Source organism: Netta rufina (assembly GCF_964035555.1).
Source record: "Netta rufina genome assembly, chromosome: 21".
Lineage (NCBI taxonomy): Eukaryota > Metazoa > Chordata > Aves > Anseriformes > Anatidae > Netta > Netta rufina.
In genome coordinates this window covers 8,976,013-9,003,927 of record NC_140145.1, presented here as the reverse complement: position 1 = coordinate 9,003,927, position 27,915 = coordinate 8,976,013, and the positions used below count along the sequence as shown (strand labels likewise).

Sequence of the window (27,915 nt, the reverse complement as noted above, 5' to 3'; positions counted from 1 at the left end):
CGGACAGCGGGCCCCCCCCGCCCCATTCCCACCCCGTTAAGACCCCAACCGCACCGAGCCTCCCGCAGCGCGCCCCCGCCACCCCGCGCGCGCCAACATTCGCCCTTAGCCCCGCCCACTCAGGGCGCGCGCGCGCAGTGCTTAAGCCCCGCCCCCTTTCCCCCTCCCTCCCTCCCCGCGGCCGCGGCCCGGCGCCACCGGAGCGCACCGGGGCCGGGCCGGGGCCGGGGGGGCCGCGGCCATGGACGAGCAGAGCGTGGAGGTGAGCGGCCCCCCCGGGACGGGCCCGGCACGGCCTGGCCCTGCCGTGCTCCTCCTGGGCCCTGCGGCCGTTAGAGGAGGGCCCGGCCTCCTGTGGGGCGCCTGGGGGCTGGGGGGGGCTCCTGGAGGGTCGAAGCTGGAGGGGGGCCGGTGCCTGGTGTGTAGAGTGGGAGCTGCTCGGTGCCGGGAGTAACCTTTGTGCTTGGGGCCGGGCAAGGTGGGGCCGGGCAAATGGCTTCTCCGCCGGGGGTGCGGAGAAACCGTGCGTTAAATTGAGCCCTGCTGAGCGGGGGTGGTCGGGGGGACGTGGAGGGGGCAGAGAAACCGTGGTGGGAATGGGAGATGTTAAAAGGATGTGAATCCTATTAGTCAATAAATGCTCTGTCTGAGGCAAGCTTTCGCATCAGCACTCTGTATCATACATGTGCTTAACGTGCTTCTCAATTAGCTTAATGTTAGTGTGTTGGAGCTCCTAGGTTTTTGAATCCGTGGGGACCGTGCAGTTGTTTCTGGCAACTGTTCAATGCTGTGCGAGCACAAGGAGGAATAATAGCTCTTGGCTGCGGAAATTCCCCCTTGGAAAAAGGGAAATCAAACAAAAAAATGTATTCCTTAAGGAACTGTGACCCAAAATGGGTGCTAAGGGCTGGTGGGATGTAAGAAGAGGTGGGGAGGAGAGCCGTGGTGTTTGACCCAGTATCTTGCTTTGAGATGCACTACCCATTGCTGTTTGGAATGGGATTGCACCTGTTCAACCCGGCATTCTGCCTGAAAAATGCATCTCTCATATGTCAGAAGTGTGTGGCTTAACAATAGCAATAATCTGTCCTTTTCCAGAGTATTGCTGAAGTATTCCGATGTTTTATTTGTATGGAGAAATTGCGTGATGCACGACTGTGTCCTCATTGCTCCAAGCTGTGCTGTTTCAGTTGTATTCGGGTGAGTTTGCTTATTATGGCTTACTTTTGCAAACATTTGAGCTTAGAAAATACTGTGATCTTACAAACACATTCTGCCTTCTTCCTTGCTTCTTTTTGTGGGGTTCTGAGGATTCCTTTTTCCTGCTGTGTGCTCTCTAGTTTTCCTTTCAAAATCTCTTACAACGCTGAGGAAAAACTAGGCAGGCTGTGCTTTGCCTTCAGTAGTGCTAATTATAGGGACTGTCTGGAAGAGTTACTCTTAAGAAACAGGTACCTGATGACCCTTCCTTCAATGTATTTTGAAAGTCAGTGACGTCTGTATGGAAGACAGAGTTGGGACAGGAATCAAACAATGACTGCATCTGTCAATATGGAACGTCCAGTGGGCTGAAGCAGCACCCGAAGCACCTGAATGCATTTATTATGGTGACGTTACAAATGTGTGATGCTTCAGTTCTGAGTCCAGGCATCGTGCTGTGCTAACGTAGTGCGAGAGGGTTCAGTTGGGGTTCTCAGACCTCGACCAGTACTTCAGGAATCACAACAGGCAATCATCGTTCTCTCTGAAAGCTCTGCCAAGAGCTGTCGGTGGAGGATTCGTGCTGCACGTTAAGGATGTTAGGTGGCGTGCTGTTGCTGGGTGGTGAGAGATTCTTCATGAGAATCTTTAAATGTAGCAGTGAGCTGCCAGAGGATGAGCCTCTCAGCTGCTGATCCTTTACATCTGTAAGCTGTAGTGGCCTGATGTAAAGTTCTTCCCGCAGCTCCTTGTCTTTGCATAGAACTTTCTGGAAGAGAGTTAGTCAAAGGGTCCTTGCGGATTTGAACTGCAGGTGTCTAACTTGTGTATAAATAGCTCAAGAAGAAGTAATAAGTTATCTCAAAGACTTCAGATTCAGAAAAATATCCATGCTGTGTCTTTTGCTTTCTTGTCTTGCAATATGCTCATTAGTCTGTAGCTATGGAAATCTGCACCAGATACATGGTTTCTAAGGGAATATTGGGTACCTCAAAATTCCGTTTTTAGTTTTAACGGGAGTCGTTTTGACAACTAAAGAACGGTGGTGGTGGTGTTACTAAGATACAAATAGCTACTTCTTCGGTAACTAAGTGGTTGAACAGTTAAATTACAAATCTCTAAAAATGGAAAAATGCAGGAAGGCTAAATAAAAGCTGTATTACCGCATAAAAGGTAACAAAGGGGAGTAGCTCCTAAATAACAATAGAATGTACTTGTTAGCAGTTCTTTTCTGGTGCTTTCTTTCAATTATTTTTTTTTCCCTTCATAGCGTTGGCTGACTGAACAAAGAGCTCAGTGCCCTCATTGTAGGTAAGGTATTTTTAATACAAGGAATAAATTACCAGGAATTGGGTGCGCCAGCCAGTTAGTTATGAGGGGTCTTTTTTCAATGTAGTTTGCATAAATTGTTTAAGTGTGGTTTTTGAGACCTGCTGGCTGTAGCAATAAAAATTTACCTGATATATTACTTATTCTAATGTATGGTGCAGTTGTGTGATAAGCTAAGCAAGATTTCATTCTTACCCTGTTACTTTGCAGTCTTCTATTGCCATATAATAAGAGTAACTAGGTGGTGTTCCCCTTAGAACTTTTAATGTTCATCTTGCAAGAATAAGAGACCAGAAATTCCAGTGTTCGGCCTGAAACATATTTTTATTTTATACCTGGAATTTGTGAGATTTACCTTTTGTGTTGCAAATCCTCAGAGACGTACCTCCTCAGTGTGTGCAGGTTTTGTTTTTGTTTTCAGTGCAGCACAACCCACCCCTGCCCCATGGCACACCTTAGCGCTTCTGGTGCCTGAGTACCTAGCAATTCTCGTTCTTGATAAACTGAAGTATGGGAGGTGGGGTGTGTTTTGCCCCAAGGAAGGGGAAGTAGGATGTATTTGCCTCTAAGGGAGGGGAGGTATTTATAAAAACAACCAACCGTTTCTGAAAAACTTCATATTCAACTTTTAAAGTATTTTATCATTCGTTCTAAGTGCCTGTAAGGAGGTAAGTATGTCTGTGTTCTACAAGGGGGATAGTTGAAGCACTCCTCTAGGGATGGCTGAATAATGGGAGGGATTGAAGAAGCATGAGAAATGAAATGATTTGCCCAGTGTTATCCAGGAGTCTATTACCAAATCTTAATGTAGTTCTTGATTTCCTCATGTAGCTGTTCTATACGTAGTTATGGGGTGGTTTGGTTTTCTTCCCCCAATATGAACAAATCAACTTAAAATGTTACATTTCTATTTTTTTTTTTTTTCCTCTGAAATAAATAGTATAGCTTCAGCATTTTGCCCATGGCTTTTCTAGTACTGTAGAACTGATGAACTGGTTTCATTTCGATGCTGCTCTTTTAGTTCCTGGAGCTGAATTCTCACTGTAACTCTTGCAATGCTTCTTGCAGAGCCCCGCTGCAGCTACGAGAGCTTGTAAACTGTCGTTGGGCAGAAGAGGTCACACAACAGCTTGACACACTTCAACTGTGTAATCTGACAAAGCATGAGGAAAATGAAAAAGACAAGTAAATGGAGCATTCTTCACATGAAGGGTTTTGCATTTCACTTTACATGAGTGAACTTTTAATTTCAGCTCATTTTAAAGTCAGGGGAACAAACATATTTTTTCTTACTTAAAAACTGAATTGTGCTGTTGCTTAACAGACAAAGCAGTGCTGTTTCTAATTGTCTAAAAGTTGGAGTTCATTTTTTTCATAATTAATAGCAATGAGAAGGGTTCCTAACTTTATTTGTCTAGAAAACTACTTTTGTGTTTAAGATTTACACTCATATAAAAACATATATATATAAATATTAAATATATATATAATAGTCCGGAGATTTGGAGGAAAGAAATGTGAGGAGAATCACTGAAAAATGGATAGGGACTAATTACGTGTTCCATACCTCCTCCTTGCCCAAGTTCCTGAAACCTAGTGGAGGAGGAAGGGAGAGGCATGTGTTGGAGGTTTGCCTGGTCTGTGCTTGGCTTGCTGATTGATGCTATTCCTGAAATTTTAAGAAATGACAGAGATCAGTTTAAAAAAGCTTATAAACCATTGTTCTGTGGTTACTTTATGTTGCATATGATTGAAATTTTAATAATGTGAAGGATTAACTTCTAGAATTCAGAGCTTGATTCAGTGATGATAATCTCTGCCTGCTGAGTATAAATCAGATTTTATTAATGTACTTTCTCTTTATGAAATACTTCCTGAGAGAACACTAAAAACATTTATTTTCCCCAGCTATTCTTGTTGCAAAACTACGCTGATGATTTATGCTTTACTGGAGTTCTGTGTTTCACTCTGAGTGTCTGGGTAGCAAAACAAATGAAAATATTAAACTGAGTTTGCAGAAAATTATCAGGTGTTTGCTGCTGCTTACGTGTTTATTTTTTATTTGAGGTGTGAAAATCATCATGAAAAGCTTAGTGTATTCTGCTGGACCTGTAAGAAGTGTATCTGCCATCAGTGTGCACTTTGGGGAGGAATGGTAAGAAGAAGCTTACTTAGATGTTGCACATGGTATGTTATAGTAAGAGACTGCCAGCGTTATGTGTGCCTGCAGTTTGAAGAAACAGAAAAGCTATGAAACTGGCAGTGTGGCATTGAATTACTGTGCAAAAACTATAGTTATATGTGCATTTATAATTATTACAAAGATTGGTTTTGCAAAGAAGTATCTTCTGTTTCTGATAATAGAAGTACATTTTAATTTTTGCTGAAAAATCAAAATTACCTTCTGTGTTACTAAATTCATGATGTCTTGGACAAACCATAGATGGTGGTGAAAAATTTTACGGGCAAAGGAAGTCTTTCTCTCTGAGTCCTCTCAGAGAAAGGAGTCTTTCTCTTTTACAGATCATTACTATGATCTGTAATATATGCAAAGGTTCATTGGTAGCATGATTCACCACACTTTATTATCCCTTCAGTTGAATATCTCAAGGGGAAACTGCTGTCATGCATTGGAATATAAGTGATCGAATGTTGCTTAAACGGTGTGCTGCCTTTGTTTGGGGAGGGTGTTTTAATAATAATAGTAATAACTCTTCTATCTTTGATTTGTTAATATTGTACAATAAATAAATCAGGTTATTTTTGGAGGACCATTGAGACTCCAAATAATTCTTGACAGGAAGCTTTGTTGTTGTGAAAGTCAAATTCTTGACTTCTTATGAAGGGAAGTGAAAGACAGACTTCCTACATGCAATCTGCTTTGGAACCTTTCCAAAATGAGTGATACACCAGGAGGCTTTCTTCCCCTCTCTTTCAGTAATTTAATAGGACTGGAATAAAACTAAAATGGCATGTTCTATTTCCTCCATTCCCTGCCATTTATTTATTTATCTATTTATTTATTTTTTTACAGCATGGAGGACATACTTTTAAGCCACTGGCAGAAATATACGAACAACATGTCACAAAAGTAAACGAAGAAGTGGCAAAGCTTAGGAGAAGACTCATGGAACTGATCAGTTTAGTGCAAGAAGTGGTAAGAAATTGATTCAAGATAACATTAAGTTTTCCAGCAGTATGCCGTTGTCAAAGGATAACCATGAAGCAGGAAATGGAAGTAGTGTACCATTTCATATATTCGTGGATGTTTTCAGTACCTGTGTGCTCTTGTACTCTGAACGTAATCAGGTGATCCCACAGACAGACACTTCCACTTTTTAGTTACTTTCTTTTTATAAACTGGGGAAGGACAAACATTCTCCCTGTTGTTTTTGTTGCTGCCAGACAGAAAAAGATATGAGTTAGCTAGCAGGTAATTTTTGATGTATGCTATTTAAAAGCTAGACTTGTGCAGTTCTTTGAAAGTTAAATGTTTACAAATATACAGAGTGCAGACTGCTGTGCTAAGCAAGTACAAAAATGCTTTGTTCGAGTACAGCTTATTTTCCTTTCTTTGGGAGAAAAAAAATACAAGTATATTTGAGTCTACAGTATGCTCACTAGTTAGAGACCTGAAGTTTATGTACCCCACTTTTTCTTCCACATAGTGATAAGTGTGCTAGAAACCCAAACACCTGACACATTCAGCCATGGCAGTTTCAGTGGCAATTCCAACAAAGCAGTGCAGTTCTCTGCATTCTAGGAAGGACCCACTGAAAGCTGTGACACTTACTTTATTTTCACAAGGACCACACAGTAAGTAAATTTGATTTTGTAAATCAAATTATTCTTTTTTCCAAAAAAGTAACTTTGCTAAGCTGCTCAAGTTACAGAAGAGAAACAGGTACTTGTATTCACAGATTTTGGTATAAAGGCTTCCTATAGGATAAATCTGTAATGGGAAAATATTGCTGGTTTGTTGTTAACCTTTGGTCACCCACCAGAGGGCACACTTATATATTCAATAAAAGTCAAAGGATATTCACAACATAATAATGAAGTACTTAGATTGGCAACAGGAATTGTCTATAGTACAGCTCATCTAAAAACACATTCCTATTTTCTTATTCATGCAAATTAAATATGCAAATTTCACTCCAGTAAGATCAAGATTTTTGGTTTTCTTCCTAGAAAAATAGGGATGGAGGGGGCTCTAAATGGCCTTTTTGGATAACTCTGGGGTCTGGAAGAGTGGAGTTGACGTGCAAATGAGTGAAACGTGCTAAAGTGTGACAACTTTCTTTTTGTGCATGTTTTTTTCTGAACCCTCTTTTAGGAGAGGAATGTGGAGGCTGTGCGCAGTGCGAAGGATGAACGAGTTCGGGAAATAAGAAATGCGGTAGAGATGATGATTGCCCGGTTAGACACTCAGCTGAAGAATAAGCTTATAACACTAATGGGTGAGTATTTGCCTGATGTATTACTAATGGGAACAATAGATTCATAATGTATAGGTCTATTGAGAAACTTTCTTACCCAGGAGTATGACTCCTTACACGTTTTATGGTGTTAAGCAAGGAAACTGCTGACAGAAAACTCCCTACAGCAAATCTCATATTTAATGTTGTAGTTAATCTGTTGCAGCTCTAAGTTGGTAAACATACCCTGGTTTTGTTCTGTTCTAAAATTTTTCATGCTTGCAAAATGTCTTTAGCTTTGATAATGCTTGCTTTTATTCTTACAGTTCATTTCCATTTAAAAATAAAACATAATCAATGTGCTTTAGCTGTATTTTAGGATCCTCTTCAAAACGACAGTTCTTTAAAATGCTTGCTTTAAGTTAAATCCAGGATTTGTACGTATTCTGTGCCTAAATTGAATATAGTAACAAGTTGCAAGGTTTATTTTAAGGTGTAGTGATTGAAGATCAGTCTTAAAACCTTGGCAGAATGTTTTAGTTATTTTTATCTACAGATTAACATTTTGTGTGTGTGTAACACCTTTTTTTCTAAGGACTAGCAGCCACTCTTCAGACACTGAATATATCATGGTGACAAAGTAAGTTCCCACAATAGGAAAACAGACAAATGTGGCATTTATTCTTTCTTGTCAAGGTTTTCATGACAGTTGAAATCTACAAACACGTTTAAACATTGTTTGTTCATTTTTTTATGAAGAAAACACTTACTATTGAAGTCCAGAGAAACAGTGGACTTTAAGAGAAAAGTGTCAGCTAATATAAAACGGATTTCTGAAGGAGAGTAAATCTAGTGAAGTCAAACCTGCCTTTTTTTTTTTTTGTCTGAAGAAGCGTTCCAAAACAACAAACCTATAATTTCTGGGACACAAAAATGTTTCATTACTGTCCTAACCTCAAGTGAGTTCATCACTACAGCTCTAATTAAAAACGTAGGCTTGCTTTTAAAATGCTTTCTCAATCAACCTTGGTATATTTAGAAATTCTTTACCTTATTAGGTTTTGGGGCAGCTTCCAGACAAGGGTGGGAAAAAAAACCCTAAATTTCTGAAAATCTAGCGACTGTGTCATCTCGTCTTTAACCAGGTCTTCCTTTCTTTAAACAGGTCAAAAGACATCTCTTACCCAAGAAACTGAACTTCTGGAATCCCTGCTTCAAGAAGTAGAACATCAGGTGATTATGAAAAAAAGCTGAAATGTGTTGCATAGATAATTTCTCAGTTGACCTTTTTTTTCCTATTTTTAAACTATTAATTGATGGCTAGAGCTGTATCTTCATGGTATCTTTTCATTACAGTGGCCTTAGGTTGCACATTTTCTTTTTAAAAACAAGTGTGCCTTCTAGAAATAATGAAATGTGTTATCTTCTGTTGTTTGAAAAGCTACTACAGGGATTACTGACAATTACAAAATCCACAATTATGCATTTGTTTAAGGTGTAACAGCATTTAGGCCATGTGGGTAGGTTCTGTTAGCTTTGACTCTGCCAACAGCATATGAATCGTGGTGGCTATAAATGGAGAATAAAGAAAAATCTGTTTCTCTCTCCAACATGACCTTGTATCACTCTTTTCACCTTGCTTCTAGCTACACAAGTTCAGCTTTTGTAAATGAAATACTCAAGTTCTGCAGAGCCTGATTGTACTGTTCCTGAACAATTTGTACCTGCTCTGAGATGAGAAAGTGGAAGGGTCTCTTTCCTTCGAGTATTACCACATCCAGTAATTGTCTTTCAGGAGGGTTTGATGTTGTGGTTTGGGGATGGTAGGGAAAGTTTTTTTGTGAATTATGCCCCTTGTCCTGTATTCATTCTCCGTTCTCCTGCCATGTTTTTGATTGAGTAAGAATGCTAAGCTGGCTTTGTAACCTGATCAGCAATTCCTGTGTTCTCCTTGCACTTGATTTAATTATTTCATACCTATGATGGAACATTGTGGTTGAGGAATTGATGACACCAGGAGGATGAGTACTCCTGTATCAGCATGTTTTTGCCTGTTTGTTGGGAGCCCTCCGTTTATAGCTTGTTCAAAAATTAGTTATGTTGCAACCCGAATGAAGACCTTGTAAATCTTTGAGAAACTGTGTATGCACATCTGCAGATCAGCTTCTCTTTTGTGGAAAAAGCATTCAAATTATAACAAGTTGACACTAATGAAATACAACCTCTTCTCCCTCCAAAACAGGAGGAAAAGCTTACTAGCTAAAGAGCCATGAGAAGATGCAGGTATCTGGCAACGGTTACTGCTAGTTTAAATTCATTATATATGTTTTTGTTAAAAGGGGCTTTGAATTTCACTTTTCTGTGTGTGTGGAAGTAATAGGATTATTTGAAGAACTCACGGCAAAAATGTGGCTCTTTTTAAATGTGCATATCAGTCTCACTTAAGCCTGGCAGAAAGTTTGAACTGTAAATCTAAGATGTATTCTTCTAGAATTTAAAGCATAAATAAGAAGCAGAGTAATTTGCTTCCTTTAGCAAATAGGTTTAGAAGATTCAGTAGTGGCTATTCAGGGAACATGCAAGATTAGCTTTGTTGAGATTTTGAAAACGTTTTCATTATTAGACTGGTCCTGTAGGCCACCTTGAATGAAGTGGATTGAAATGCTTTTTTATTTTTTGCCATCTCTTTAAGATAATAAAGGCTTCATCTTGTTCAAATGTGGTTGGGAAAAGAAGTACAGTGCTTGGCAGTAAGACAGTAAAGAATAATTGAAACACAGAAACTGTCTAATGTCACAGGAGCTTGTCTTGCCGTGTTGTGATATATTGAGCAAATTATCCTAATGTCTAATTAAGCTTCTTTTCCAGATTGATTTACTCTGCTATTGTTGTATAAGCACAGTAATGTATGCGACTTTGTATTAATCAGACATTTTTATACATACTCTTTTAATCTAAGTGAAATACGTACTAATTGTTTTAATTTTCACTGTAGATCTTGACAGTCTTCAATATTCAGGAGTTCCCAAATGGGTTGTGCAGGCCTGGTAGTGAGACAGAATTAAAATACCATTTTAACAACTTAAGAGAAACACATGACTATAGTAGCTGACAGTTTCAAGGGAAATAAACAAAGCAACAACAAAATACCCTTGAAGCATCATTGTAGATTGCATGGTGGGAAACTTCTGTGAAGCTGTTGCAGACATGAAGTTCATGTGTGTTTAAAAACAAGCAATCAAAATCTGTTTTGTCGTAATGATGTAAGGATTTTTTTTCCTGTTTTCCCCTGTATAGTTACGATCATGCAGCAAGAGTGAGTTGATATCCAAAAGTTCAGAGATCCTGATGATGTTCCAGCAGGTTCATCGGAAACCTATGGCCTCGTTTGTCACTACTCCTGTTCCTCCAGACTTCACAAGGTAAGTGTTGTTTCCTCTCTGTTGTAGCTTGAACTTGAAAGCTGTCTTATAACTGTTTGTTTTGCTTGTTAAAGAAGTATTTAGAAAAGAATATCCCTTTCCCATTTTACTGTGTAAAGGATTCCCAAATTGCTGAAGATTGTCCCATGAGACATTTCTTTTATATGGAAGAGGATGTTCTAGTGGCTCTGGGAGGTAGATGTATGTTGATGTGCGTGAGCCTTCTATAAAACTAGGACAGGACACTACCACTGTATTTTAACGTGTGGATTTGAACGAGTGGGTGGTAAGAGACTGATGGGCAGGTCGCTAGAGAGATTCCTAGATACCCACCTCTAGTGAAGAGGTGTCTTGCTTCTCTGCCTTGTAAGCTGTGGCAGCAGTAATCTGGGCAGTAGTGGGGTTCTGTCATTTTCTCAGTGTTAAACCCGTTATCTCTGACTGAGCTGGGCTCTGGGTTTATATGCCCAAAATGTCAAGCTGTTTAATTTCTTTTAGTAGCGTATGCCTCAAGAAGGCTTTTCTGTTCCAGCAGGGCTTATTTCATAAGTCTGTGGTCTCAACTGAGGAGTCAGGACAGTGGGTTCCAGCTGACTAGACTTTTTTTCTTTGACACTTAGCTTACCGATTTGTCCTTTTTCTCTTATTATTGGGGTCGTTCAGCATATAATTGCAAGGCTCTCATGAGATGCCTCTGCAGGTCACCTTAATTCAGAATATATAGCTAAAATCACTTCCTAACACAATTCTTCTTCGCAAAAAGAGTGCTGTTAATGCTGGATTCTGAAGAAGTCTGTGGGTTTAGGATAGCTGTCTGCAAATTGTCTCCATAAAATTGCGAGCATGAGAGACCTTAAAAGAACCCCTCAAATCCACTTGTGTTCTTTAGCAAATACCAGTTTAGCTTGCTTTTAAATGAAATCTCAAAACTATTGTCTTGAAGTGTATTCTGAAAAAAATGAAGTACTATCTGAGGAGAGTTTAAAGCTGAATATTCATTTTCCAGTGGCAGTAAGGTATGTACGGCTCTGAAACATGAACCATTTAAGCTTTGTATTTCTGGCCATGCAGTAGGTTCATCCTTCTAGAGCTATCAGGGAATTTTATGTTAAAAATTCACTCTTATTAACAGATTACTAGGCATAACAGGTAAAAGGGTAAATCCTCTTAACTATCTTTAAATACTTTCAGCTGCTTTTTCTTTGTAACATAAAATACTTGATTTGATGTGCAGTATCACATGGAGAGGTGCGGGGGAGAATGGCTTATGAACGGATTCTTCAAAAGTGCTGAAATAACCCAGCGTAGTCCTGGTGAATCTCAGTGGTGCTAGTGACCTAAATCATATGAAATGCTTCTGAAAATTCCAGAAGTTGGACTTTTTAATGTCATGTTATTCATCATGTTCTAATGTATTTTTTCCTCTCAGTGAATTGGTCCCAGCCTATGACTCAACTACCTTTGTACTGGAAAACTTCAGGTAAGATTGTATCTTAAGAAATTCCTGTGACTATCAGGAAACTTCTTCTGCTAACATGTAGTATTCTTAAAAACACTGAATAATCTTTACTGAATATTGTTAGATATGAACTAAGCTGTATGAATTTAGTCAAAATCTCGTTATTTACCAGGTGAATAGCAATTAACCGTAGCTAAACAGATAGATAAAAGGTTTTTCATGATAAAGACAAACTACTTAGTTTTCTTTTTTCAAAATATTGAATAACTTTGCAAGGAATACATATTCTTAAGGGCACTGCACATTTTGCATGGGCCTCATGCAGGCACACTCTGTGCAGCATGAAGGATGGCTCTACAGTGTTAAGAGTGCAAGTGTATGTGCAGCTTACTATTTCATGGAGGGTTTTGCTTTGTCCCTATAGCAAATGTTTTTTCTCCTTTCTCAATAGTACGTTGCGTCAGCGAGCAGATCCTGTTTACAGTCCACCTCTTCAAGTGTCAGGACTTTGTTGGAGGTTAAAAGTTTACCCAGTGAGTTACATTTTCAACTAAAATTGTTATCCAGCCTAAAACTCTTAGGCGGTGTGCTTTTGCTTCTCCTGTAGGGAAATATCAGATAGTTTCTTCCTCAAGAGAGGAGATATTGTATATAAAGAGCTGTATGGAAAAAAACATAAGTCTGCAGAGTTTTAATCATCAGCCATTGAAGTGTTCCCTCTCTGCTTCCAGATATCCATCATGAACATTCTTGTTAAAGTTAATCTGGTTAATGTAAAAGCAATTAGAATGTGTCATATGCCATAGGAACTATAATAGATGGTTTTACTCTTCTTGTCTTTGAGTGTTTCTTGTAGATATTTCTTAGTTCGAATTAAAAGAACAACAAAAAACAAGCTGAAGTCTAGATTAACTTACAGATTCGTGTTTATGAACAATACTTATTTGTGAAGCTGGGAGGAGGACAGAGTATTAGTTGAAGGGGAATCTGTTTTTCTGTGTGCACTGTTCTCAAATGCTGATGTTAAAATGTACGTATTGTACTGTCGTCCGTTCAGCGGATTGAGTGTTCAGACTTGTGAAGCAATCTTTGTCAGTGTTGGAGCGTTAACCTGTAAGGTGTAATCTATTTTACTCCACTGTTCTGGTCAGTGCTTCCAGGAAGTTCTGACTGCAGAAATGTTTGGAGAAATATCTCCATAAGTTTGGTGGAGTACAAGTTGGTGTTTTTTTTTTATCAGTCATTTGAGTGGCATCTTCAGAGAACTGTTAAGGTCACGTAGGTACAGAACTGTATTCTAGCAGTGCAGAGGTGGACTCCTGTGTAAGTTTTCAGAGCACTGTAAATTCAGGATTGACTACGTAAGGTGTGCTGTCAAAAGACATTAAAATTAATTTTCAAGTGGTAAGTTGAAATATTTCTTCAACCTAGAGGATTGAAGTTGAACCATTCTTCATCCTTGATTGAGGTGAGTGTGATGGAAATTTTGCCATATTTTTTCTTGATTTCTGGTGATTCTAATATGGTTCCTCTGTTAACTGACCTAACTTCTCATGTTGCATGTTTTTTTTTTTTTTTAAAGAAAAAAGTATTATTCTCTCATTTCAAAAAGGAAGTGGCTTTGAAATACAGTTTTACGTGAAACATTTCAGAACTAATGTTTAACTTGAGCTGTTTTCATGTTGAGGGCTTGAGGGAAAACAAGATATCTACTAAACTGATGAGCTTTTTTTACTGCTTTTTCAATGCTACGTTAATATTTTTTTTTTTTTTGGTACGTTGACAAATATTTGTCTATTCAGTCTGCCACTTAATTGAACTCGTAAAATATTAATAAAGTAACTAAAGTTCTGTTTGGAGTTTTATCAGTGATACAAATACTGGAGTGTGTATGCACTTCTAGATGCAAGCTCTATGTTGATTCAGATTGCAGGGTGAGCTCTTGGTCACAGAAGGAAAAAAAAGCAGAACTGTAGCATACAGAGTAGCCTACTGCTGAAAATACGATTGAAGCTGTTTTCTGAAACTGTTTTCTGAGCCTTGAAGAGTGGGGAGTGTACAGGTGAGGTTTGTTTGGCTTTAGCTTTTTTTTAACCAATTTATCTTCTCCTAATTTTCTATTTTTCAAGGATGGAAATGGAGTGGTACGGGGCTACTACCTGTCTGTGTTCTTGGAGCTGTCAGCTGGACTGCCAGAGACTTCCAAGTAAGCATACCGGCAGTAAGAACAGCCCTGTTGTGGTTGGGTGTATTTTTTGTTGGTTGGGTTGGTTTGTGTTTTTTGTTTGTTTTTTCTTCTGTTGGCAGAGCATCTGGAGAGGTTGGAAAAGAATGACCTGAAGTCCTGTAGTGTTGCTAGGGACTGATGCAGTCAGCATTGAAAGTGAGATTCATGTTGTCTGAGCTTTGAATCGTGCCTGTAGTATTTTCAAGATGCTACTCAGTGCCTTAATTAAGATAGAAAACAAGCTGGCTAAGCAACTGAGGAGAGTATGTGTCTCCTGGTATTTAGTCACAGACTTAGAGTTGGTCTGACAGACTGCTCCCTTCTTCTACCTTCCTTCCCCAGTAGTGTTTATGTAAATTTTCAATAACATTTTACAACCGAGTCACCTTTTCAGCTGGACGTGCCAACTTCCCAGGAAGTGCAGTTCTCTTAAACTTGACACATTCAGCTATTCTGATGTCTCTTTGCTTTGGTATTATTAATCTGTGATCTTCCTCTGTGCAGGTACGAGTACCGTGTAGAAATGGTTCACCAGTCCACCAACGATCCCACTAAAAACATAATTAGAGAGTTTGCTTCTGATTTTGAAGTTGGAGAATGCTGGGGTTACAACAGATTCTTTCGTCTAGACTTGCTAGCTAATGAAGGCTATCTGAACAGACAGAACGACACCGTGATCCTAAGGTATGAACGACAACTTAGTGTAGTTTTTTTCTGCTATTATTTCATAAAGTATCATACTTCTGTAGTAGGAAACGATTAAGTAGTTGGATTTAAAATAACTGTGACATGTTTTGTCATGAATAGATTTCACTGTCATTAGCAAACTCGTTCCTTTAAAGCTTAAGGGAGTTGAGAAAAGTTCAAATATATTTATTTGAGAAGTAGCTGTCCTTGACTTTAATATGCCCTGGTTGGAGATCTGTAGGTAACTCAGAAGAAAAAGGTATATTCTTTCCCTTGGAGTGTAGTGAGCATGGGAGAGCTTTGGGCATGAAGGAAGCCTGTAATGTAAGGCAACTAATGCTGCCAATAGAAACAGCAATGTCATGACAAATATAGAAGCTTTGTCTACTTCAGATACATCTGCAAAGTCCTACTCTTGCTACTGTTAAATGCTTTGTATGATGTTAATTCTGATTGTTTGGCTTGTGAAGATAGCTACCTCTTCTGCAACTGCTTCAGCTACAAAATGCATCCTGTTACCAGTCAGTGCATTCAGCATACTGAGTATAGAAGTACATGTTGTGATGAAATACACCGAACAGACTAGATTCCAGCTTGCCTGATGGACTTATGCATGGCTTTTCAGACTTGGAAAAGTTTCAGTTTTCTGACAAATGTTGTTTTGAAGGTTTCAGGTGCGCTCACCAACCTTTTTCCAAAAGTGTCGGGATCAACACTGGTATATTGCTCAGTTGGAAGCAGCTCAGACAAGTTATATCCAACAAATAAATAATCTCAAAGAAGTAAGTGGGATATTTTGAGATATTTACTGCTGTAAAATCACCTTTTATTGACCATCCGTGAACTGGTTTAGGTTACAAAGTTCACATTGGATGATTTTGTGTACTTGGGTAGCTATTGGTGCTTTGATATTGTCATTATTAAAATATGATATATGCAAGTCAACAAAATAACTTGATGATGCTGCTCCATTGTAGTCTTCTATGTGCACTTTTGTGTATTCTTCTATTATTTAAGAGGCTTGCGATTGAACTTTCCCGGACTCAGAAATCACGAGGCATTTCACCTCCAGACACCCATCTTAGTCCCCAGAACGATGATAGTCCAGAAACAAGATCAAAGAAGTCTGGACAAAGCACTGAAGTACTACTTGAGAATGTTGCTGCTCCGGGATTAGCGCGAGACAGCAAGGAGGAGGATGAAGAGAAGATCCAGCATGAAGACTTTAATGTAGGAATTGTCTCTCTTCTGCCTGCTTTTCTGTGTAGCTTTTTATGCTAGGATAGCAGTAGAAACGTAAGTGAACTTCTGAGTTGTAAATTAGATTCATAAGTGTCTGTGTGGAAATAGGAGATAACAAACTTGAGAGGTAGTAAGAGATGACAGAGGTGTTCAGGAACAGAGCTACACGATCCTACCACAAGAAGGTTTCCCAGCTGCAGCTGAAAAATCCAACTTTCCTGTTTGTTACCAGCTTTTAGTTTTTGCTTTCAAAACCCTCTTAATTTTTCTATGATTGTGTGACACCTCTGTGGAGATAGGATTTCTCTTTGTGTGTTTTGGTAAATGCATTAAGGTGTGAGTGAGATGTTCCTTTTTGTTCTATTGTTCCTGTAGCATGAACTCTCTGATGGTGATTTGGATGTAGATCTTGCTGGAGAAGATGAGGTGAACCACCTCGACGGTAGCAGCTCTTCAGCTAGTTCGACTGCAACTAGTAACACTGAAGAAAATGATATTGATGAAGAAACTATGTGAGTAACTTAAAGTGCCTCTGGGATCATCACTGTGTCTCCCAGTGGTAATCATCCTGTTCTAGTGGAAACTGACTCATTTGATATATTGCTGTTACGGTGTATGTGGGAGTCAGTGCAACCTGAGGGATGTTTCCTGTACTGGAAACAACATGAACTGGTACAGTTAATCTTACACATTGAATTTTCAGACAGCTAGTTCTTTTCTTTCTGGTCTCCTTTCTATTTTTTGTAACATTTTCTATCTCTGACTCTGTAAAAGTTCTTTCCCAGAACGCCAAGAAACCTGTTTCTGTACTGATCAACACTAATGAAATAGAGGCTTGGTATTAGAAAGTGGTGTGCATGGAGGTAGGAGAGTGATGATAAGGACAGGTAGTTAACTAAAACTAGAGAATTTAAATTTCTTAGCTGATGTGATGCCAAATCCTAAAATCTTCATTACAACATGTTTTCGTGTTTTAATGCATACCGATACAGATGTTTGCAGGATGAGCTTTTACAATCTAGATGTCTGTGACACTTTTACTTATTTAATTTGTGTGGCTGGGGATGCAGAAGATACTATTTACAGTGCTTCGTGTTTTTCTCAGTGGTATGTGCCATAACATTTAAATGGGGCTGCCAGAAGATAATAACTAATTGCATTCTCCCTTTTCCACCCCGATCATCACCTGAGGTCTGGAGAAAATGACGTGGAATACAGTAATAATATGGAGTTGGAAGAAGGAGATCTCATGGAGGATGCAGCAGCTGCTGCTACTCCTGGAGCGTCAGGTATGAAAAACAGCCTTCAGAATTCCCATTTATGCAAAACGCTGCTGGGTTTCTTCCCCTGCTCTTCTTGGAAGCAACACCAAGCTGTGTGTTCTGCGGGCATTTCTATTTTTGGAAATGCTGCATCATGTAGTTTGTACTGATTATTGCAGTGTGGCAGAAACGTCTCATTGGTTCAGTTAAAAAAAAAAAAAAAAGGCGGGGGGAATCTTTTGAATGTGCTCATTTAAAAACGATGTGTAAGTTAGAAGGGAGATCTCTGTGCCTCTTTGAAAACCCTTCCATTTCAATCAAAATTAGATTGCCAAGCAATTTCTAACTAATGTCTGTGTGGCCTCTGAACATGTGATACATTCACCTGGATTTTAGTGCTCTGTAAAACCTAAACTACATGGAATGAATGAAATGAAAAATCTTTACAAGTCAAGCAGAAATATATTTTAATTGTGATAATTATTTAATTATTTCTGTTCTTTAATTGTAATAATGGAAAGGTGAGCCATAGGTTAACAAGATCCTGAGATGTCGAATATATACGTATTTATGGCAGAGATGACCACAGATCAGGGGTGGCATTCACCAGAAGTGGAATTTATGCTGCAGTGGCTAATGGGGAGAGGGGAAAAAGCTATAAAGTTTATGTGCATGCCTTCAGAATAATCTTTGTATTGATTTGTTAATTAACATTTTCAATCTATTAAGAGGTTTACATAAAATAGATGAAATACTTTTTGTCCATAACTCTTCCTTAGGTACCAGCCATGGCTACACCAGTGCAAGTGGAAGACCTTCAAGGCGGGGAGGAGGTGTCCTAGGCTCAACAGCCAGTAGCAGTTTACTAGATATTGATCCCTTGATTTTAATCCATTTGTTGGATCTGAAAGACAGAAACGGTATGGAAAACCTCTGGGGCCTTCAGCCACGTCCACCTGCCTCTCTTCTACAGAACAGAGGTAACTGCACGTCACGTCTCAAATAATCTAATTGCAACCTGGAAATATCTGAGAATGCAGTTCCAGAGTTAGAAGCAGGTTTGAGGAGTGGGTGAAGGGTAATGACAGGCAGTTCTCACTGATAGCTAGACTTTCACATCCTCCTCTGTGCTCATCAGTATGCTGTATCTTACTGCCTGCTCTGACGTTTTCTTTGTCTTAATGGTTGACCTCAGCTTGAGAATGCCAGATGACTCAACTGAAAACAGCAGTGTCTATCGAGGAGGGTCTTCGCGTCTGTTCTTGGGGGATGGGACTGAAGTGGCTGGCTGGTTTGTGTAGCAACATAGCGGTGATGCAGTTCGTGCAGTTTCTTTGAAAGCTGCTGTGGGAGATGAATGAAAGGCCCTTTTGTAGAAGAGGTTAGCATTGAAAGTCAAAATAACACAAAACAGCTATCTGCTCAGAAAGCAGTTACACCTCTTGCTTCACACAATTTGTACATTTGATGGTTTAGAGTACCAGGAGCGCAGTGTGTACTAACAAGAAAAGAAATCCAGGAATTTACTTCTATATGAAAAAAAGGCACTTGGAACTAGAAAGATGTATGTAGCAGCAAAGCTGGAAACGCAAGCAGAGGGCAGAGGAATGTTGGCTAGAAAACACTAAAAACCAACAGCTCAGAAAGAGCCCACGTAAGCTCTTAGGGAAGAAAAATGGATCAAAATGTCAGGAGGAAGTAATGTGATGCTATTTAAATAATTGAAGATTATGATAAGAGTGCTTTCAGTTTGTGTGGGACCCTTCATCTGAAAACAGCAATTAAGTTCATGTGCAGCAAAAGCAAGATACCTGGCAGCTCTGGCACCTGTGGTTATTACTGATGGTAATCCATCTCCAAAAATGGAGGTCAGTTCCACAAGTACGAAAGGGGAGGCAGTGTGTGGGCTGTGTGTCTGAGCTCTGCTTTGCCTGGAAAAGGCCTAGACAAAATACCTTAAGAGGAGGCACTGCGTTTTGGGCTGTAGTACTTGAGCAAGATTAAGCTCTGCTGCTGTATTGAGTGGGTTCTTGGTCTTAAGCTCCTGGTTACACAGCTGAAATTACCTGCTCTGCTGAGGTACCCTTAAGGTTTGACTGTTCCCAGAGCTTATTCAAGTCATCCAAATAGGAGAAAGCTGCTGTTACGTGTAGAGTTTGCTGAACTTCACCTCCTAAAATGAAGGTTTCCAAGAGCCACTTGGCTTTGCAGCTCTGAACCAGCTGAATTTGCAATGAAATATCTATAGACTGTAGCACTCAGACATTAAAGTTAATCTAATTCCAGCTAAGCAGCACACAGGCATACTCAGGTGTTAGCTCTTTGACCTGTTGTCGTCGTGTTAGGTACCGAGGGGAATTCCTTCCCTAGTTTCAGATTCGAGTTCTGTGTGTTAGCATGAAATGGTGGTGGTTTGAGAATCTTATACAGGTATTTAACGCATTTTATAAAAACATTTAACAAATCTGATGTTTTAACTAGCAACCAGACTTGCTTGTCTGGCAATACAGGGTTGTCGTCAGAATTCATGTCATAGTATCGGGGTCTTCATTCTTCCATAGAACAAGTTCTGGGCCCTTCTGCTATGGCAGGGAGAGAACAGCAATCTGCTGTCCCAGTAGTGATGCAGTGCTAGCATCCTAAATACTATGGTGCTGTAGTGTACAGAAGAAAGTGTTTGTATCCGTTGTTTTATAGTAGTGCAGAATGTAGAATCCTTGTAGCCGTTAAAAAATAGATACCTGTTTTTATTTGAGAACTGTTTTACTTACCTGTTGTGTTCTTTAACTTTTCCCTTTGGTGAAGCATCATCGTATTCTCTAAAAGATCGAGATCAGCGGAGACACCAGGCGATGTGGCGTGTGCCGCCTGACCTGAAGATGCTGAAGAGACTTAAAACTCAGATGGCTGAAGTACGAAGCAAGATGTCTGATGTGAAAAACCAGCTATCAGAAGTAAGAAGCAGCAACGCTGGCTCATGCGATGGGCAGCCCAACTTCTTCTCCATTGAGCAAGGTGCTTTAGCTGCCTGTGGAACAGACAGCTGCAGCAAGCTGCAAGAAATAGGAATGGAACTACTGACCAAGTCTTCAGTTACCAGTTGTTACATAAGGAATTGTAAGTGCTCAGAGAAGGGAGGGATGTAAATGTCACTGGGATAGGTGGTTTATGTATCCAGGCACCTGGAAATAGAACTTTTTGTAGTTATTCATACTCAAGAATACATAAATTTAAAATCTAAAATTTTTAGTCCCGAATGAGTAGTACACCTACAGTGAGAAAGTTCTGAAGTTTAATGCAGTATTGAACTGATTCTAGCTGAAGGTCGTTTCTTGGTGAGTGCTGCTCTAGATCATCTATGAATTGATGTTTCGTGATGCTTGTGGAGAGACTTTGCCTTTTGAAAGGTGACCTCTTTCAAAGAGGTGCCTGTGTCTGTCTCTTCAGGTACTGTCACTGAATCCTGGTAGGTGTCACTGGTGTAAGCCAGTGTGGAATTTTTCAAGTACCAGCACAAAGACTGTGCAAGTTGCTGATGACCTTAATAAAGGCACAGATGGTTCAGTCTTCTCTCACTTCCCTGTTGCCTGGGACAGATGATTTTCCAGCATTCTGAGTTTTGATTCAAGTTACTGCTTGTCTTTTTGGAGCCAAGGCGAGTAAGAAATCTATTACAAATGTCTGAGTGGACTGAAGAGCTGGTATAATAGTCCTGTTCTTCTCTGTTCCTTTCAACATTGACCTGCAAAAAAGGGCTTTGGCAGCTCCAGCCAAGTTCTAGCCTGCATTTCATCACTTCCACAGAGCAGAAAATTTCTTCTCTGGTGCTCATTGAGGATAGAATTGCATCTTAGTTAGGAGCCTTAAATTGCACCATTAGTAAGCCACAGAAGAATCAAGCCACACCTTTGGAAATGCTAGCATTTGTGTGTTGTGTGGCTTTTAGTGCTACCTCTTTCCTTAGCAAATGCTTCACCTTTCAAAGACTGTTAAGGCAGGAGGAAGTCCCTTCACTATGCAGCAGAACTAGAAGAATGGGCATACATTGTTCTGTAAAACTGGAGCAATCTTCTGACTTGCATTGAAGCTTAAATTCTTCACTTCTATGGGATGTGGTGACAGTAAAACTTAGTGTTTTGCTGTTCCAGCTGCCACTCCATTCCTATACCTAGATACGTTTCTGTACCATGAATCACACTGACACACGGTCAGGGAACAGGGAATTTGGGAAGTTACGGATGGTGCGAGTCCCGTAACCTGACACCAGTCTAGCGTTTGAGGTCCTCAGTGACCTTGGGCTTTAAACGTAAGAGCTGAGAGATGGTTTTGCCTGTCCGTATCCTTTACACTTCCATGCTGGAGTACGATGGCTGAAGCCATCTGGGTGATCGCTTCCTGAAGGATCTCTCACTGGAAGGCAAGCGGGCATTTCTGGTGTATGCTCGGCCTTATCCCTAGTTACTTCAGCTTTGTTCTAGACCACGTCTTTGACAGGAAGGGCGTGGAAGGAGTCGTGTGCGGGTTAGGGAGTTGAACTCGATTTGTCTCATTGCTTGTTAACCACTTAAAACAAGCAGGAATGCAGAATACTGTAGCAGTTTGATTGAATCTTTGTCACATCTTAAACTGTGTTCGCAGCTGCAAGTAAGAAAAGTAACTCCCCCAAGCCTATTCGCTCTGGAGCAGCAGGGAGTCTGTCTTTACGAAGAGCTATGGACTGCGGGGAAAGCAACCTTCGGCTAAAGGGAGACATTCAAACTTCTGAGGGTAAGCAGTCATCTGAACTTGTGTGGTGCATTGCATCTTAGCATGTGTTGTGCAAAAGCTTTTCAAAAAGTCCCTTTGATTGGCAACCGAAGTTTGCCTGAGACTTGGCTGGATCTGTTCTCAAATCCTTTAAATGTTACTGTACCTGTGTAGACCCTAGATAAGTGGTCAGCTGTGGAACAGTGCCACACAGCTGACTTGTTGATAGAGCATAGATGTATGTGTTGGATATTGCTTCTGGTCCCTCTGAAGACAATTCAGGGGTTACCTTTACAGCGAAAATCATAGATGACAAAATACTGAACAAGCTTAAATTGTGATTTGACTTAAAGGGAATTCAAGAAAAATCCCAATGTGTGTGACTGAAAGAATTGTAGAGTGTTGCTGCTCCTGGTTTTTATGCTGCGTTTCCGTGATTGAAATGAAATACAGTTAATCATCCAGTTAAAACAAAAGTGGATGTGCTTTGAGCTTCTCTCCCTCTTTTCTCAGGTGGCCTAGGGAGTTCAAAGTCAAGCAGTCGGCACCACTGTCCCAGGCCCCTGGCCAGCAGTAATGCTGCTGAGGCTCTGCCTAAAGCAGAGGAAAGACCTTGTGAAGTTTCAGATTCTGATGTAGGAGTTTCTGGCTTAAATGGCTTAACTGCTGTAGAGAAGACCAGAAAAGCTGGTGCTCTTGTTGCTCTAGGGTAAGAACTTTTTTTCCCCTCCCTTTCCTTGTCTCTTTCTTTCTTCCTTTTTCTAATCTAGAGAAAATGCCAATCCACTATACCCAAGTGCTTGGAACATGGAAGTGAAATTACTTTGAAGTTTACTTGGTTGCTGTTGTTCCCTATGGAGATCAGTTTTTTGTTTTATAACTAGAGTATAGGTCATCTTTTCTTTCTTAATTGTCTGTTAATGTAGTCTGCTACTTTGATTGGAAAGGCTTTTTTCCCACAATTCGTTCCAAAATATCATCTAACTGAGGGTTGCCACTTTGGGTTTCCTCATTTAAGAGAACACTCTTCACTGGGACTCTGTTTTTCAGTAGTTTCATAATAGTTCAGTAATACATCTCAGAGGGTTAAGTGCATTTTCTAAAAATACTAAGGATTACAATTTTTTTGAAAATACAAACTTTGAGGTTTAGGTTTTCAGATTTTAAATACTTCTAAATCAGTTAAAGCTGGAAGTTTAAGTGGAAATGACTTGAAACAAGGAGTAAAACTAGATGATGCACTAAAAGGAGCTGTTTCCGTAGCTGGATTAAAGCTGAATTTCTAATGTATGTTTCTGTGTTTCTCCTAAATCCTTTCCCAAGGTCAAACTCTAAAGGATATCGCACTGAGGGAACACAGTCAGGTAGTCTGGAAAACAACGCTGAAACTGGTGAACTGCAGGGCGTGCTTTCTGAAGGCGCTTCAGCGGGGCCAGAAGAAGGTAAATTGGATGTTGTACAGGGCAAATGCAGCGTTGTCCCTCGTCCAGTCTGTGGTTGTTCATTTCTGTAATGGAAATAGCTTGAAGGGGAGAAAAAATCACCTGTGTCTATGGGTGTTGAACTTCACTATAACGTTTGGCAGCTGTTGTATAAATCTAAATGAGGAAGGAACATCTCCGTGCCACTGCTCTCTGTGGAGTAATAGTGATGTTATGGTACAACAGGAACGTGGAGAGCTAGCAGATGAGGTTATAAGGTATCACCTATGTCTCTGGACTATTGCTTTTTTTTTTTTTTTTCTACCTCTTGATATGCCTCTGGGTCTTCTGCTTTGCTGTTTGTTTTTTTGGCCATGTAGGTAATTTCTTATCTAATTAAACTAATAGTCAGTGACCTTGACTGTTAAGTTAAGCTTTCAGGAACAAGCCACAGTGGTAACTACCTCCACATCACACTAGAATCCCTCCAGTGTTTCGTTTGTATTGGGTGTTGTGGTACGTAAGCCAGTTTCCTTAGAGACTTAGAGGAAACTTTTCCCCCTCCCTTCCTGCATCCTTTCCATGCTGGAAAAAAATATTATTGCCTTTCTTTTTGAAAGTCCACGTAGAAGAGTTTTTTCTCTTATCTTGCTAAAACTCTCCTGCCTTCCACCCCTGCACTAATTTGAATTTCAATGACTGAATTGTAGCGCAAAGCCTATATTAAGGTGCCAGCATCCATCTCTATCTGCAGTGTGCAATATTGTGTAGGAGTTGGCATTTACAGAAGGTCTCTCAGTGACAAAACTGAATTTCTGCTCTTAGTCACTGCAGCGTGATCGTGATGTGCTCCCGCAGTTCTCCTATTATAGCAGAGAGTCTAATAGGAAAATGTTTTAAGAACTAAAATACTTCATTGTTAAAAACCCCAGGAAACAAATATTACTATTTTTTTTCCTTTTGGAGGAAAATCTACAGTAGAGTTGGCATCTCACTTAACTACTTGCTTTCTCTTAGCAATGACTATCAACTCTGGAGAAGTAAAAGAGCAGAACAAACCCTTTTGGTCAGCTACAGAACAGTATAAAAGGGAGGATTTTGATACCAGTGCACTCCCGAGTTGTGGCAAAACAAAAGAAGCCACCTTGAATATCATCAATAGCTCTGGTTCCTTTTTGAAGGAAAGGCATAGTTTTGTGTGCGAGACTTCAATAGATTACATAGAGTATTGCCGCTTGAAGGATGTGGTAGATGTATCTGTGTAGAGGGTCACACTATCCCTTAACTGTTAAAGAATCCACCTGTATTTTCTGTCCTACTTGCAGAGGTAGATAGAGCAGCTGGCAGAGAGTGCAGCTGAACAGGAAGGAACCTGAGTCTGCACTCAGCTGGTGGCTTGCTGGAACTGCTCCTCTCAAGCTAAGCTGTGCTGCGCAATTAGGATGTTTTCAAAGCTGGTCCCCGCTGTTTTGTCAAATTCCTTAGTGCTTTGGTAAATACATTAGCTCAAAAGATGCTCTTTCGCCCTTGTTCTCCTGCCAGCTCTTGGTATTTGATATTGATAACTCTAACATGTGAAGAAACTTTAATGCTGTAGCTACAGAGATCTTACTGCCACCATTTTTGCTTTTGTTTGTTTATTTTTTTGTAGGTGGGGCATGTCAGAAGCATGTCCTTCACCTCCTGCCAGGAATGAGCAGTGATAGTGACATTGAATGTGACACAGAAAACGAAGAGCAGGAGGATGCCACCTCTACGTCGGAGGGGTTTAACCATGCCTTTTCTGTGCAGTCCTCCAGTGAAGGTAGAACTGGTCGTGTTCGCATCTTGTGAGTCTGCCTCAGCGCTGCTGCTGAAGCAGGGGTGGTGATGGTGCCGTAGAGGTATTAAAGCATGAGTAAGAGCCAATAAGATTTGGAACTCCTCTCCTGGGATCCTAATTAAAAGCAGATCAAAACAGAAGAGGGGAACTCTCACTAGCCTTGAGAAGTCAGTTTAGGTGAATCTCCCAGGGGAAGTGTTGGAAAACCCATAGCTCCAGTTCTTCTGAATTGGAACTCCCTGTGCACCAGCACTGGCACCGTAAGTAGGCTACCTTCAGGGAGGTAACCACTGCCTGAGACATGGATTTGCATCTTAATTGGCAGGAGTGTGCTTTGAGCACTTCAGTGTAATTTTAAAAACTCATTTCGTATCTTTCTGAAAAGCTTTAACCTTCTGATCAAATGAAAACCTGTAAGGTGACATCTGATGCTGGTTGGAGCTGATTTGGGCCTGAATAAGCACCTCACTGTGCATTAGCAGGATGGCCTAACGATTCAGCCCAGTAATTAGTTTACAGCTTTGCTGTGTGTCTGCAGCAGGCATTAAATCTTTGCAACTCATCGGAATAATAAAAACTTCGCTCGTATCTGTGCTTGACTAAAGTTATCTTTAATTTAAAACCCTATGGCAGTCCTAGCAGTGTCGATCACATCGTGTACCAGTGTGTTAGGGATGAAGTACAACGGAACAGCACTTGCAAGTGATGGAACATTAACTCTCTCTGTTCTGATTGCTTGCCTGGTAAAGTTTTTTTGTTTGTTTGTTTTCAGCCTCAGAGCGGTGCTCAGCGTTCCCAGAGGGTGATCAAGTCGGTCCTGATGATCTCAGCTTTGTTAATGGAGAAGACAACACCAGGTAATTCTAACTGTTTGCCTTAGCTAGCTCCTGAGGTGACCAGATCCCTGGGGATGCACCTTTCCTGTACTGCCCCTCGAGCTGCAGAGATTAGAGGAAATGTTCATCTTCCTTCAGGTAGACAGAAGGGTGTTTGTGCAGCCTAATGCACCACAGCCTGCCCCCAGGAGAGGTAGAGCAGACAGGTGAGCTCCTGGTCTGTGTGGCTAACTTGGCTCCTCAGGGCTGTTCAGTGATCTGCATTTTTAGGGCAGCCTTTAAAAATTACACTGCTAAGGAAGGACTGCCTGAGTTTTTGCATGCTTACATAATCACCAATAAATGGGGTTTCAGTACCCAGCACAGAACTTTGAATTACCAGGTTGTATTTGTTGAAGCCTTGAAACTGTCCCAGAACAAGGGTTTTCAATGAAAGCTGACTTTCTTTGAACCAGATAGAGAACTGGCTCGGGGCCTGAAGACTCGCTGGCTCGTGTTCCTGGGAAGAGGTGCATTTATTCACTGGAGCTTAGTCCGAGGCTGTTGATGGTTTTGTGTGCACTCCATTCTGTCAATACCATTGTGTGGTTCTTCTGCAGTCATCTTAAACCTGTTACTGGGGCAAAATGACCTTTAAAGGCTTATTATAAAGGTTGCGTTCCTGCTGGCTCTGCCAGCTTCAGATGCTCTGAAAAAATGTCCAAAATGTGCTGGAGCCCTGTTTCAGGCTGTCCTCTTCTGTCATTGGAGTAACAGCCAATGCACGAATGTCCTCGTTTTAAATGGTCTGAACTGACTGAGACTACTGACTGCCACTGCTGCAGTGGCTCGAGAGTTGGGGTAAAGTAGCTGGCACAGAAGTTGTTTTCCGCAGACTGTGCTGTGGACCAACCGAACACATTGCCAAACTTTTTGCCACTGTGCATTGCATTTTGAGCTGCTAAACTACTTGTGAAGCTATGATGAAAGCTGAATAACTGGTTAGTGAAAAAGCATGAATTTATGTGATAGTTGTCCTTGTCTCAGCTGACTACTGGCATTCATTTTCATGTGAGTGTTCCGCAGTGTAAGTGCTGTACAACTCAAAGTTTAAAACTGTTTGCACTTTGTTAATAAAATGAATGTTGAAATCTGGTGTGAAGTTTTAGATGTTCATGTGTAAATATGTAAAAGGGTACAGGCTGTCTGTTAAGATAAGCAGAACACTGTCACCAAGCTTGACTTGATCTTTAGTACTGAGTTGGTATCATGCCTGCCTGAATATAGGAGAACTTTCTTCTGCTGTACAGCTGTCATTTCTTTTAAGCCCCTTTCACCAAGTAAATCAGGAAATCCACGGGGAATTTTAAAGCTGTGTTGAGGGAAGCCAGACCAACTATTTAAATCTTATACATTCAGATAGGAAGCGAGGAGGGTCTATGGCTTTTACCTGACTTGCTCTTTATGCAGGAAGTATTTCTCTGTTCCTAACTTGTACTTTATGCAGTATTTGTTTCTCAGCTGAAGGAAGGTGAGGGCAGCTTTTATGCACGTTGTTCCAGCTGATGAGTGCTGAAGGTGGCCTTATGACAAGCTGCATGTTATGATAGCGGAGCGTGAGTGTTTACTGTTGTACAGGGTGGCACGTTGATTAGTATACGCAGCCCAATTAGCAGTAATCACAGAGCCCTGCCTCTTCAACACTCACAGCTGCTTTACTCTTACAAAGAGGGCCAAGCTGAAGTAAATTATTTTAATTGGCCACATGATCTGCTCTGGAGTTGGTGTCCAACGTTTGCAGTAAAAAACAGTGCCCTCATGCTTTGCTGCCCTCACAAAGAACTTAAAGCTGATTTTAAACAAGA

General features: G+C 40.5%; 1 protein-coding gene across 1 annotated transcript; it reads left to right on the top strand.

Moving 5' to 3' along the window:
• Nucleotides 1-180: 180 nt before the first annotated feature.
• Nucleotides 181-27,212, top strand: TRIM37 (tripartite motif containing 37). The gene is made up of 25 exons (XM_084299539.1): nt 181-262; nt 1,099-1,200; nt 2,471-2,511; nt 3,598-3,714; nt 4,597-4,684; nt 5,564-5,686; nt 6,866-6,989; nt 8,113-8,180; nt 10,245-10,369; nt 11,799-11,849; nt 12,280-12,361; nt 13,958-14,034; nt 14,560-14,739; nt 15,410-15,524; nt 15,760-15,972; nt 16,360-16,496; nt 17,176-17,273; nt 18,026-18,226; nt 20,052-20,363; nt 21,885-22,013; nt 22,506-22,701; nt 23,316-23,434; nt 25,065-25,217; nt 26,008-26,092; nt 26,527-27,212. The coding sequence occupies exons 1-25, from the start codon at nt 242-244 to the stop codon at nt 26,528-26,530; spliced, it is 2,961 nt and encodes a 986-aa protein (XP_084155665.1). The 5' UTR covers nt 181-241; the 3' UTR covers nt 26,531-27,212.
• The last annotated feature ends 703 nt before the right edge of the window (nt 27,213-27,915 follow it).

What these genes read in the sequence shown, in the direction of transcription:
- TRIM37 (XM_084299539.1), top strand. Translation starts at nt 242, where the DNA reads ATGGACGAGCAGAGCGTGGAG. An exon ending in GTGCACTTTGGGGAGGAATG is followed by an intron (nt 4,685 to 5,563) that starts GTAAGAAGAAGC and finishes ATTTTTTTACAG; the next exon opens with CATGGAGGACATACTTTTAA. An exon ending in TTCAGCGGGGCCAGAAGAAG is followed by an intron (nt 23,435 to 25,064) that starts GTAAATTGGATG and finishes ATTTTTTTGTAG; the next exon opens with GTGGGGCATGTCAGAAGCAT.